The sequence below is a fragment of the Stomoxys calcitrans genome, chromosome 3, assembly GCF_963082655.1.
Source record: "Stomoxys calcitrans chromosome 3, idStoCalc2.1, whole genome shotgun sequence".
Classification (NCBI taxonomy): Eukaryota; Metazoa; Arthropoda; class Insecta; order Diptera; family Muscidae; genus Stomoxys; species Stomoxys calcitrans.
Window position 1 is genome coordinate 11,816,260 of NC_081554.1, and position 14,387 is coordinate 11,830,646.

General features: G+C 29.7%; 1 protein-coding gene across 1 annotated transcript in view; it reads right to left on the reverse strand.

Annotated features, from left to right (window-relative positions):
- Nucleotides 1-237: 237 nt before the first annotated feature.
- The window catches only part of LOC106084502 (ras-related and estrogen-regulated growth inhibitor-like protein), a 56,754-nt gene continuing 42,604 nt past the window's right edge, over nt 238-14,387 (reverse strand). Inside the window, exons 3-5 of the mRNA XM_013248229.2 lie at nt 13,055-13,227; nt 10,179-10,334; nt 238-2,390 (exon numbers count right to left, since the gene is read on the reverse strand). Coding sequence (XP_013103683.1) covers nt 2,070-2,390; nt 10,179-10,334; nt 13,055-13,227 — 650 coding nt within the window. The 3' untranslated portion in view covers nt 238-2,069. The remainder of the gene's footprint in view (nt 2,391-10,178; nt 10,335-13,054; nt 13,228-14,387) is intronic.

Below are 14,387 nucleotides of genomic sequence, written 5' to 3' on the forward strand. Positions count from 1 at the left end.
ACAAGAAGTTCAGCATCCTCATTTCCCTCTTTCCCTACATTAAAATAAAACAATTTTATTTTACATTTATTAAAATGAAATTTCATTTTGAAATTTATTCAATATTTATAAATATTGTTTTTGGGATTTCCTTTTAATACAGTGGATACAAGTTTTTTTTTTGCAAAAAGAAAATATAACAAATTGTCTTACAAATCTAGGAGAACAAATGAGAATTTAATGAATAAAACAAAAGAATTGGGAAATATAAATGCATAATGAATTTAATTTTCTTTTTATTTTTACAAAATTTTAACAATTTTTTTGAGATTTTGTTTTTGTTTTTCAATCCACCTGTATTTTTAAGTGAATTCTCAATATTTAAGTATTCTTGTTACGGGTGGAGGCGAATACTCAAAATGAAAATTAAATTCGTGCTGTTTCGTTGGCTTCACAGCCTGGGCATTTATATTTTTATAAGGGAAAAATTATAAAAATATAAATAACATAAATAAAAAAATGAAAATAAAAATTTTGTAATAATTATAACTAAACAATTATTAAAATTTTTACTACATTGCTATATGCTGGTTAGTCGTTTACTGTTTATTAATTTCAGCGGGAGGGGATTTTTTTCTTCTTATTTGTGTTCTTTTTTTTATTAAAACATTAAAGAATAATTTTTGTTGCAAAACAAGAATTGAACTTTTGTTTATGTTTTTTTTGTTATGATGATGGTTTACAATTTTTTTGTTTTATTTTCGAAAATCAAAAAATTGTCATAATAATTTTTTGATTTTGTTTGTTTTTTAGTTATTAGAAAAATTTCAATTTTATTTTATTTTTCCCAAATTTTAATTAAATTAAAACCTTTTTATATCACAGTTCTTTACAATTTGAATTCTTGCAAGGCTTTGCACCCGACAAAAATCCAAAAAATTTCAGTTTGTTTTGGCTTGGGTTTTTTTATTTTTCATTATAATTTTCTTTTCTTTACTCTTTTCTTTTTATTTTGCCGGAAAAAGCGTTTAGTTTTTTTTTTGTTATCAAAATCTTGTTTTCAAATGAAATTTTGAACTGTCTGTGTTTGAAAAAGGTTGGTTTTGGTTTTTCTTTTTTTAAATCTTTTAAATGTGGTTTTTGGGTGGGGGAAATATGGTTGGGATAGAGTGTGTATGGGTTGACATTTAGTTTACATTAAAAATTTAAGTTTCTATTTCTCTTAAGGTTTGTCTTAGATTTTTAGTTTGGTTTTTGATTAAGAAAGGAATGTTTTTGCTTTTGTTTATAGCATATGATAACTATGGTGTTTTACCAATTACATAGAGATTTTTTTTTTAACAAATAATTTATTTCTCTTGCCTTTTGCTTTGGTGGCTATGGTAGTTTGGTTTTTTTGGTTTTGGTTTCTCAATAAAAGGTAAATTACCTATTCAAAATTCCATTTAAAGACATAAATACTTGATTATAGTTTATAGAGGTTATGCCATGTCATTACATGCTCCCCCACTGTTTTGGAGGGGGGTTAGCATGAATTCTGCCAATTTCCTAATAAAAATTTAGAAAACAAAAACATAACTTGCCATGAGTCCTTATAAAAAAATATCTTATGTATGAGTACTAATTATGGGTTTCATGTGTTTCATCTGCTTAAACTACAAAAAAAAGGTGATGCTTAAAACTGTACCAAGTACACTTAACTACCAATGAAACAAAGAAAATTGAAAATCTTCCCTTCTTATTTCTTCAAAAATATGTTTTCTTCTATGTTTCTAGCGTTTGAGCTTTGTTTTTGTTTTAAGTTCTACAACTTATATGCTAAGTAATGCTAATTTAGCGTGTTGTTTTCTCCACCATAATTACAAAATCAATTATGGCTTTGATACAAAAATTTTTCATATATAGGTATATTTTCTTTTATATAATTATTATATACACTCATTTTAGTGTGTATATGAGTGTATGTTGTAAAAAATCTCCTGTTTCTTTTTTTGGGGGGTTTTAAATTAAAAATTAAGATAATTTGTTGTTGTTGTCCTGTTAGTTCCATTTTATTTTTCACTATTCTACCAATTATCTTCGCGTGCTGGTCACAGACTCGTTGTGGCTGTGAAACCTTGGCGTCTTTTCAGGACACGCGATTTGTGCAATTCACCTTTGTGGCAGGGCACCACTGTACCTTGGTGATTGATGACTCCCAGGGATTTCTGACCATAGCTGTTGTTGCCAATCAGGTTGCCCAGCATTTTACTCACAGAAAATTTACGATTTTGTTTTTGTGGTCGTGCCTTTGAGTCAATGATCAGTTTTTCGAATGCCTTATATAGGGTGGGGGTGTACTCGGCTACCGAAACTTCACAGAAGCCAATTGAGCTGGCAGCAGCGAGTGCAGCACCTTCTTTTTCGTGGACCTATAAGGAAAAACAAATGAGAATGATAAGTAAATAGAACTTCTTTTTAGGTTTTAAAGATAGAAAACGAAAATGAAAAGGTGTTTGTCGAAATTTGAATCAACACTTCAAAAGTTTTTTTTTATGTTTTATTTTCATTGGTTTCGCATACCAAGTGTGAGTGACTAATTGTATGTTTATTATAGGCTAATTCTAATTTTGCTAATTTCTTGCTTTCTTTTTGCCAAGTCAAAATGTAAACTACATGACTAACCACTACTACTAACCAGGAGGAGAAGGAGGGAAGGTAGACAGCCATAAACTATTTATAAATCGATGAGGAAAAACAACACTAAAATAAATAGAGATCAAAAATAAATCACAAAACTATAGGAAAGAACTATGAAAGCAACAAAAAGGACAAACAAAATAGCTAAAAATAAAATTCTATGTTTATTTTGGCTTAAAAATGATATTATTTGTATTTACTATCTACAATAAGACAAAGCAATGCTGTTGGATCAAATATTATTGGCAACAACCTACAGCCTGGTAATATTACGAAATATTCCACTATGCCAGGGCCCAACGACAGCTAGCTGACCATCTAGCGTCATCAGTCAGCCAGTTTACATGCTGAAATGCTGTTTCATGTAAACATCAATATTAAAACTTGTGATTTTTGTGTTGCATGCTTGGTTTTTTTAAGGCATTGAAAATTGATTGATTTTGATTTGTTCATGTTTCCTAAGTTTTTTTTTTATTACAAACAAATAGAAAACATTTGGCATAGTAGGAAATTGTGTCAATAGTTAGACATGGTCATGGGAAAAAATAATAGAACACACCGTCCTCCAAGATGTTACGAAGACAACAACAAACAACAACAAACAAATCGGAAATTATGGAAGTTTTCCAAAAATGTTGAAATAATCATTTATGAATTAAATCTAAGAAATAATTATAAATTCTGGCGAAATGGTTATCATGTGATGACATTCTTTGGATGCGGAAAAATAATATGTATTCGGGAAATAAAAATTTGTAATTAAACATTTTGTCTGTACTGTACGAATACGAAATTGGTATTAAATTGAAAAAAAAAAAAATATATATCAACGGTAAAAACTGCAATAAGCCGAACAACTTTTCATATTACAATTTATTAATCTCTTTTCTTTTTAGAACTTTAAACAAATTTTTTAATTTTTATACAGCTGCACACATGTACCCAGCTTCCATGAATTCGTTTGAGGTTCTTTTGAGGCAAACAAAATTGCTAAAAAGAATTGTATATCAATTCGTGTAGTTATTAAAACGGAATTTAAACTTAATTGTCGTATTATAAACAGATGCACACATGTATCCAGCTTCCTGAATTTGCTGGAGGTTCTTTTAAGGTAAACAAAATTGCTAATAAGGCTTCTATATCAATTCGTGTTGTTAAAAAATCTGAATTTAATCTTATAATTATGGAACAAAAAGTTCAAGGTTTTTAATTGGAATGGTAATAGCTGCACACATAAATTATTCGTGTTTATCCTATTTATTGACCTCCTTTGAATGATACTGCACATACTTCACAATGATACTGCAATTCGTTTTTCAATAAATTTTACATAAGAAGTTTATTATTTTATTTTTTTTCTTTATTTAAATAACGCCTTTAAATGCAAATGGCAGAATGGTCGCACACATGATCCACTTTATTTTAGGCAGCACAAAGATCTCTTGAAGTAAACAAAATTGTCTACCATATTACTTTATCAATTATTTACATTGTTTAATTTGAATATAAGTTTTAATGAATTGATTGAAGGCATCTAAGAGTTTAAGAAGTTTGATTTGATTCTGCAATATAAACTGCACACATCAATCATTCTTTTTTGTTCTGTTTGCTGAGATTTTTTGTGAATTAAAAATGTTTATCTCAACTTCATATCAATTCGTATCTCACAAAAAATTTTGAATTGACATTTTATATCTTATATATGTTTCTATTTTTTTTAATTAGGGACTTTAAATGTATTTTTTTCCTTCATGCAGCAGCACACCGGAACGATTTATTTTAATCTGTAGACAAATCTTCCAAGGAAAGCGAATTTGTCTGCAGGGGTTCGATATCAATTCGTGTTATTCTTGTATATAAGTATTAATGTTGATTTTGGATCAACAGTTAAAGGAGTTTGATAGATTCTTCAATACACAGTTGCACACATAAATCATTCTTTCTTATTCCGTTTGCTGTGCTATTTTGCCGAACAGAAATATGCCTTCAATCTCTATATGTTGAAGAAAACGAAACTATCTAACGGATTACTTTATCAATTTTGGTTATTATTAATTTAAATATTAGTGTTTTATATATTGCTTTAATGGTATAAAAAATTTAAGGAATTGGCTTAGATTGTAGAAAAAAAGCTGCACACATTAATCATTATTTTTTATTATCTTTGCTTGGCTTTTGTGTACAACAGAAATGTACTTAACAATGCTAGATCAATTCATTTTCCAAAAAACATGTTGGAATATTCTTTTTTAATTCATCCTAAATGTACTATTTTCCTTGGCACGACTGCACACATGACCCAATCTTTTTTCTCTTTTTTAGGGATAGTTTGTGTTAATCAAAATTGCTTATCATTATACTATATCAATTCGTTTTATTATTAAATTTAAGTATTGATATAGACATGATAGGCCAAAAGAGTCTTACGTTTTGCATTCAAAACTACAAAGCTGCACAAATCCAAACTTTTGTAATCGAAATGCTGGCATTGTTTGTAGCTCAAAAATGTTTTGCATAGCACAATACCAATAAGTTTTTGATAAAATTTTTGAATTCATATTTACTATATGTTCCCATTTTTTTAGTGGGGACTTTAGAAATAATACATCTCTTTTATACAGCTGCACACATGACTCGTTTGTTTATAAGCGGTTTATAGAGAGCTTGAGTTAAACAAAATGGTTTGCCAGAGCTTTGTATCAATTCGTGTTATTATTACATTTAGGTTTTAAGATGAAATAAGTAGTTTCATGTGTAAAAGAGCTTAGGAGTTTGTTTAGGCACAGTAAGCACTGCACACGTAAACCAAACTTTTTTGGTCGGTATGTTGACATTTCATGGAGATCAAAAATGTTTCTTTCAGTACCATATCAATTCGTTTCCCCCAAAAAAATATTTAATACAACAGTGTCTTTTTTATTTTATTCTATACAACCCCCTATAAGTTTCACGATTTGTACATCAAGCTGCAGTGTTTCTTTACCGTTTTTCCAAAGCAAAATTGAATACCATAGCATTATATCAATTGCTCTTTAATAAAATAAGCAAGTTTTCGCATTTTAAACAAAAGCTGGTGTATAAAAACCATTTAACCCAAAAATTTCTTTAGGAATTTGTTTTTTGTTGCTACAGTATGAGAATTTTAAATTTTTATGCCTTTTGTGGGAGTTTTTCTCATTTTCATGGTCTCACTTTGAATAATTGCTGGATTTTTGTTTATTATACTTTTGGTATTTTGCCTTAGCTATGTTTTTTTTTTTGTAAATTGTTTGACACATAAATTTGCCTGCCAAGTTTTCCTTCCTCAAATGTTTATAAAATTTTACGAAATCTTTAAATTCTTTAACTGTATATATATTTTTTTGTGGCAATTTAAATTTTTATGATGTCTTCTTTTGTTTATTTCTTTAATGTAATTTCTTGCAAATAAAAACTGCAATGAATGATTTTCCATAAGATAATGCTTCTACCACTGCTAATGTTTGTTATTATAAATATTGTAAAATAAACTTAATGTGCTGACCTTCAAAATGTTGTGTGTAGTTGGACCAAAGAGGCATTAAATAAACACAAATATACACTTAAGTGTCTAACAAAAAAAAAAGTGAAAGAAAAAAATTCTATTAAATCTTCGATTAACCTGGTATATGTAAGGGGCCCATAGCTTAAATTTATGCCCCAACAACAATTTAGATGGGAGCACGACCCGTCTAACCTTGGACACATTTTATCAAGCATTTTTGAGCAGGCACACAGGTAGCGGTGGTCACGTAGTCAAGGGGGCCAGTACCAAAGTGGCGTCGTGGGTGATTTTGTAAAGAATGTTGTGTGTGTCTTAAGTGATGGCTATGTAAATATTAATTATTAAGAAACATAGTGAGAGCAAGGCAAAAACTAAAATAAAAAAGAACATATACATACGAGTGTATGTATGGAAATTATTGAAAAATGTCGTTGAACTTTTTGTGCTCCAATTATTGTAGATTTTGTTGGAAACAAAAAGTCTTAAGCATCAAATAAATTAAAAGTTTTTGCTTAAACTGATGCCGAAAAGAGCCGTTTAATGGTCAGTGAAATGTAATGGAGGATCCCTGGTGATCTACGAGTCACCGCAAGGGGTTACCAGCTAGCCAACTCCCCCCAATTTCGAAAATATTGAAATCCACCGGCCCCAAGCACCAAGTTAAATTTTTTTCTCAACTGATGGACGGATTGCTAGAGATGCGATGCCATTTATTTCCTCCTTGAATTTGGCGCGTGGTATTTTCAGATGTTTTGTTTTGTTCTGTGCTACTGAAATTCTTTTCAATTCGAAATGACTTTTGGCCACAAGTTGTTGGCCTACGCGCGACTTGTGTTGGCCAAGTGTGGCGTGTGCGTTCAAAATGAGACATTGAATTGTTTTGTAAAATGTGAATATGAAAGCGCACAAGCATAAAAGCATTTAAATTACATAGACCAATTCAAAGAGCAAGAAAAAAAAATAATAAATAAAAAATTATTTTTTTCAAAAAAAAATTTTAAAACTATTTTCCTTAAATCATGTCAAAACACAGTCAGCCACTTGCTAATTTAGTACAAAAAATTATGAAAAATGTCTGCCAATATTGAGGGTCATTCATTTTGCCACATTCCTACACTTCACCAAACATAACAGGCAATTTGTTGCAAAAACAATAACAAAAAACCTAGTCCCCGAAGGTAACAAGTACTTTTTTTGTTTTTTTCTTAATTTATTTTAAAAATTATTGGTTGTTGCTTCGATGAAAGAAAAATTGTGCAAAAAGTATGTCATCAGCCCATAGAGCATCTCTCTAGATAAGAACTAGTTTATCTTGGCTAACTTTGTTTTTGCAATGCTTAAGAGTCAATAGCACGCAATGACCTACATATTTTCTATGAATATATTGTAGAAATGAAATGTAGATGAGATGAAAAATTGCCTTGCTAATAATTTGTGATTTGTGAAGATTGGCCAGTTTAGTATTAAACAAAAAAGAACAAAAAACAACTTAGCATAAGAACCTGGCCGTTTTATACCACTCAAAAAGAGATTTTTTGAGCTTTTGAGTTATTTGTTTAATTTGCAGGCGGAGGTCATTGCTGTATGTTGGAGGCAATAGGCAAGGATAAATAAATCATTTATGGCAGGGAAAAATAAAAGCAAAAACAAAAAGTAAAGCATTTCACTAAGCACAATTATTAAGAAGCAATCAGCAAATACGATAATAAAAAAAATAATTGGTAAACAATATTTTTGCAGGAATTTATAAAGAATATTTCAAGGATTCGGTTAAAGAATGGGCGAAAAAAGAGAAATTAACAAAATAACTACCAAATAACAAATATTTTGTTCTTGAAACCATGCGATTAATTGAATATTTTTTAAATGTCATTTTAATCATTTTATTTCATTTCATTTTCATTTTATATGTTTTCATTTCATTCCATTCCATTTCATTTTATTTCATTTTATTTTATTTTATTTTATTTTATTTTATTTTATTTTATTTTATTTTATTTTATTTTATTTTATTTTATTTTATTTTATTTTATTTTTTTACTTTTATATTTATATATTTTGTTGTCTTTTCCCTTCTCCTCTAAATCTATCTCCTCCATATTGAACTTTGAATTGTCACGAATATAAAAATGTGTTTATTTATCATTTTTGGTTTTCCCCAAGCCCAGCAGATTTTCATTCACGAGTACATCCTTTGTAATAATAATTCATATCACCTGCGGACATGCCTTAAGCTTAACGTGCTATATTTTCTTTTCCAAGTAAATGTCTCGAACGTGATCTTTTGGTCGAATGAATTCGTTAGTGCTGCAATGTTAGCTATAGAGAAATGTGCAAATTCACGTTTAGCTTTCGATTCAGATTGGCAATGTCAAGAAATGACTTTGTTCGCCTCTAAACTAGATATGGATATCAGGATTATGTCGCTTCATTTATTCTTTGTTTATTATTGACCCCATAGCTAAGATGAGCATTGATTTAGTTTTGTTCTTGATACCAGTCGTTGTCCTAGCACGTGCATCTGACAGATGTTTGAAATCGACACGGATATGCAGCACTTTTGACGATGTCAAAGTTATCAATGGGTTATGACTGAGCCAACGGGTATTACAAAGACATCGTCATGTCAAATCATTTGAATTTATGTCATACGCAGTTATAACTGTAGCCATGGTTTGTTAAGAAGGAATTTCAAGGAAGATAGGAATGTAGGAAGATATGCTGGCTTCTGGGTAATGTGTATGATATTACCATATGGATTTTGAGAAGGAAATGGGAAAAGTTCATTTGCAAGTTTTTTTTTTTGAATCCATTCTTTTTCTGAAGATTGGAAAGAGGGAAGGTTTCTAAGAGTTTTTTGATAGAAAACATTTTTTCTTTTGAAATATAAAATCCTTTCAAAGGAAAAATTATTATGATTTTTTTTAATTTTAAACTTTTGATATTTTTTTATCTATTTCTTTTCAATTCCAAAACCATTTGCGAAAATTGAAAGAGATTATGAAAAATTTTACATTTTTTAAATTCAATGAATTTCAAGTTTAGAAAAATGAGAAAAAAAAATTTGGGAAATCATATAAAATTAATAAAAGAATTCTTTATCATTCAAGAATTCTTCTCAAATTCCTCTATTTTCACTATTGATAAAATTGTGGTTCGATAGAGAATTTTTATTGCCCGTAATACTTACAATTGTTTCATTCTTAATGGTTGGCATATTGCATTTATCCAACATTTCTACTGCTCACAAACTTTCCACATTTTTCTTATATTTTTTTAATTTCCATTTATTGTTTAAGCAATTGGAAAAATATTAAGCAATGTTATTTTTTCCTCTTAACTTTTCTCCAAATGCATTTATCTATTTAATTGCACAAAACAACAACAACAATGTACACACACTTTAAGTAATGCACTCAATATGCCATTAATTACCTCACTTACAGAATGCCCATTGTTCGATTGGGCCATCATCATTTGATAAAACATTAGGCAATTATCAATATTCCCCCCCCCCCCAAACATTCCCATATTCCATAATCACATTGGCCTCACACCGCTAATTTTCCCCCCTTCAAATGTGTTGCACCAAAAGTTTATGGCCCAAATTTGTCTAATTCCCTATCACATAACTTACGTAATGATATGCATAAATTTGTCTTATATGGCCGCTGTCAACAGTTTCTCCCCGCCTAGAAATTTCCAAATTTTGTGTGTTTAAGTGGCCAAAAGCAGAAGCATAAATCTCCAATGAGTGCATAAGGCCAGGCAGGTCATGCATTGGTGTTTTGGGGGATGTGGGACCTATGGTAACCCAAAAATTAATTTCCTGCAGTAAAACTCCACTTCACTTTAAACAATTTGACTCTAATCATGGTGTTAATATGGTAATCTTTTAATAGTAAAATTTTGACTATTCTCAGAAAGAATTTTCACCTTTTCATTTTCAAGTGTTTCTAATTTTAGTTTTTTTTTTCATTAGGTGGAGTGCCCTTACCTCTCTCAAATGATCCAAATCGGCTTTGTTCCCCACCAAATATGCTGTGGGTGCATTCTGCAGTGATTTAAATTCGGCCAGACATTTAGCCGCATATTCAAAGCTTGTGCGTTGTGTGATATTGTAAACGATCATGCAGGCATCAGCCCAAAGAACCTGCAAGAGAGAAAAATATGAAACTTTGTTAAAAAAAGAAAAATTCTTTCGAAATTTTTGGGGGTGTATGTATGTGTTTAAAGGAAATTATGAAGATATTGAGAAATAAAAGGCAACTGAATGCAAGGAAAATAAGAAAATATTATGCTATAAGAAAATATAATAACAATATTGGAGGTAGGGGAAATATTTTCTGGAATTTTTGTTATGAATGAATAGGAGAATATTAAAATTTTATTTTTTAATAAAATTTGAAGAACTAATATTGAAAAATTGTGGACAAACTGCAGCGCAAAATGTTTGCCTTTGTCTAATATTTTGTTTGTTTTTAAATAAAATATCTCCAATTCTGAGCTCGGCTAGTGGAGCAAACGTTCTGTGATAGCCAATTAACGAGACATATATGTATTTTTGAAGAAATTCTATGATGTGCCATCAAGCCAGTATGGCGCATTAGTGACTTTATTTATAGGACATATGTGACTTAGTCTTAATGTGATCAAGCCACCATAAGGTATTATTACATCTGTTTTTCCTTTATAAAATCAGCTGATTAAAAATAATACGTATACGCCAACCTGGAATGCATCGAAGTAATGCGAAAACGATCCCGAGGTGGAATTAATCCCCAGGGGTGATACAGGTTGGGGTTTTTAGCCGGTATCGTTGATAACGTAGTCCGGCATAAGGCGACAGAAGTACTCGTTACAAGCGTAAAGCAATTCCCCATCGTGATCCGAAAAAAACATGAAAATTTCATGAAATTTGTTTAAAAATTATAAAACCAAAATGGAAAAAGTCTGGGTGTGACTAAGCCAGCATGACGTATAAGCCATTTTATATAAAAAAACACATGAGCGATATTAATTATAAATAACCTATATAAATTTTTTTTACAATTTTTTTAATCATTTTGATTTGAAAAAACATTTTCAAGGTTTTCATTTCTTTGTATTTATATAAACACCATGTCTTTTTGGACATTTTATTTATTGTGATTTTTTCCTTGTTATCTAATGAAGTATTCGCTTAGTTGCATAGTTCATTGAAATCTTTGGAGTTTTACGGAGATTAATCTATCCATAGAATCAATATTGATTCATCTATTGTGATTTGATTCGACACTGTTTTCTTTTCCATATGTCGTATACGTAGTATTTAATAAGTATACATCACCCAGTCCCATAGCCTTTACTTGCTGCTGACTATGTATCGATCTTTACTTTTATTTGCGGCTTATTTTGGACTAATCATATGAAAAACTACGAAAAAAAGAGTTTTTAAATCTTTTTGAACCTTTCCACATTAATTAACAATAAAACAGTCACATCATAGACCTAATGAATATTTAGTATGATATGACCTAATCATATATGTGGAACATGTGTCGTGAATTCAATTAAAAACATTCAATAAAAATTATTCAAATGTAAAATATATAATGTTATATATATGCGCTTTCCAATTGAATGCCAATTAGTGTGCACGCAATATTCTTCATAAAAACTAATTTTAAATATCATTGCACAAAATTAAAACAAAAAAAAATCTGATTAGCATCTCACATCACATACCAGAGAAAAAATGTCAATAACATATTTAAGAATTTGCCATAATTCATGCCATTTTAATTAGGTTATTGCCAAGGCAGCGAGTTGAGTTGCAAAATTGGCCAACACATCACACATTTAAAATTTTTAAGAAATTTTATAGCTATGCATATGCAGCTGTTGTTACCTCCTATGATATAAAATACAATTTTATGAATGTTAAACACATTTTTGAGATTTTAGGTTGCATTTTTAAATACATTTTTGCAATTTTAGATTCATTGAAGTGTTTAGATGTTAATTTTTAAAACTGTAATAAACAACAAAAACTATAAAAAAATCTATTAATAATAAAAGAGATCATGTGATCATGTACATGAATAATTTAAAGATATAATAAAATAAAATAAAATAGAATAAAATAAAATAAAATAAAATAAAATAAAATAAAATGAAAATTAAATAAAAAAATTAAAATAAAATAAAATAAAATAAAGTAAAACAAAATGAAATAAAATAAAATAAAATGAAAATTAAATAAAAAAATTAAAATAAAATAAAATAAATAATAATTTGCCATGTAAAAACTTTTCCCCAAAGAGGTCTTGCACTGCAGCACGCCCTTTGGACTTGACTATGAAAACAAATTCCCTTATCACTGAGCTTAAAACTTGCATCGAACAATACTCACTGATATGTGAGAAGTTTGCCCCTGTTCCTTAATGGAATGTTAATGGGCAAATTTGCATTTGCAAAATAAAAAATAACTTTTTAATTTGATTCATTCTATCAAAGCTATTTAATATCCCCTATTCTATTTACAATGTAAAACCAAAAAGCTTTTAATATATTCAAGGTTCATCGAACTAAAAGAAATGTGCAAACATTTTATTATTCAAATGATTTGTAGCACTTAAACTATTGGATTTTCCATAAAGATGCCAACAAAACGTGTGAGGTAGAAGAATAGAACAAAAAAAAAAAATTCTTTACAAAGATTACTTTTTTGTTTTAGTTCCTTTATTATTAAAAGGTGCCATAAGGAAAAGAACTTAAGGGCCTTTAAAGCAATACTGATGCCTTTCAATTTGTGCTATCATCAATTTTTTTTTATTAAACGAATAGTTTTTTTTTTGTCTTTTTACATGTGCCTGTTTATAATTGCCTCACCTGTTCCATGGGAAATTCATTTTGTTCATCGCCATCCACACTTCCGGCATACACATCGACAATTTCCACTTCCGTCAGTCCGGTCTCCAATGTGATGGTTTTATTGTATAACAAATCTGTATTTGAGCGATATTCACCAATGAAGCGTCCCGTCAGATAGCGTACTGTGAGTGCTGCAATAAATAGTGAATGGCAGAAAAAGGCAAGACATTAATTGGTAATGTGGCTTACTTTGTCACAGATGGGGGAAAAAACAATTGGCATAAATAATAAAGATTTTTGTAAGGTGGTGGTGTTGCTGTTGTTTTTAAGATTTTTTTCTTGTTCTGCATGTATTTTTTTAATACAATTAATTATAAATTAATTTTTCAACAATGTATTGTTGGATTATTTATGCGTGAAAGGGTGTTTATGCATTTATTCATAAGTAATCGCTGAAGTTTTGGTATGAGCCAAAGTAAAATAAAAACAGATCTAATAAGACCTATAAGAGAGTCAAAACCAAGAGCTATAGAAATGACCTAAATGTTTTAAGAAGCTATAAAATTTTAAAATTAAGAAAGAATAAATCATATATTATGCCTCCTCCTTAAGCTATGAAGTTTGAACTCCCATTCTTTTGGTTTTTAAGTTATTCAGACATTTAATATTATTGCCCCCATGGCTATGTTAATGTCACCTTTGATAAATCCGTCTGCACCTCTGCCATTTTGTTTTTCACTCATTCGTACTTCCTCCACCATCACTCATTAAGGCCCATTTAAAGATAATATATGAACTTGAAGATTGTTTTTGAATTTATTGGTTTCAGTTGGCCTGATGTGCTTTACCTCATTTACCACTTGCTTCCTACATACTTTTATTGATTTTTATTTATGTAAATCGTAAATAATTTTAATGGGCTTTTCTGCCTTATGGCTTGTGGTTTAAAGGAGATTACTGCTTGTTTTGTCCTCGCCCACTGATTTTATTTTTTGCATGCGTATAAATATTCGATTTCATTCATTAAATACAAGGAAGAATGAAAAGCGAATTGTGATGTGGTTAAAAGTGAAAATATTTATTTTGAAAGACAAAACGAATATAATACAGTACAAAAATGAAATTGTACCAAAGCTCCGGAAGAAGTACAGTATAACAGAAATACTTCCTTCATATAAATAAGTGATGTTCAAAACAAGTTTAAGCATAATTATAAAGTATTTTTCTTATATAGTGTACCTTTTCCGCACGCTTCTGTTCCGTGCCGGGATTGAAAAGAAGCCCGGACCCTGGTTCTATTCGGTTTGCCAGAACCACATCCATCATCAGAACCGCCTTCATGTCGGTGAGG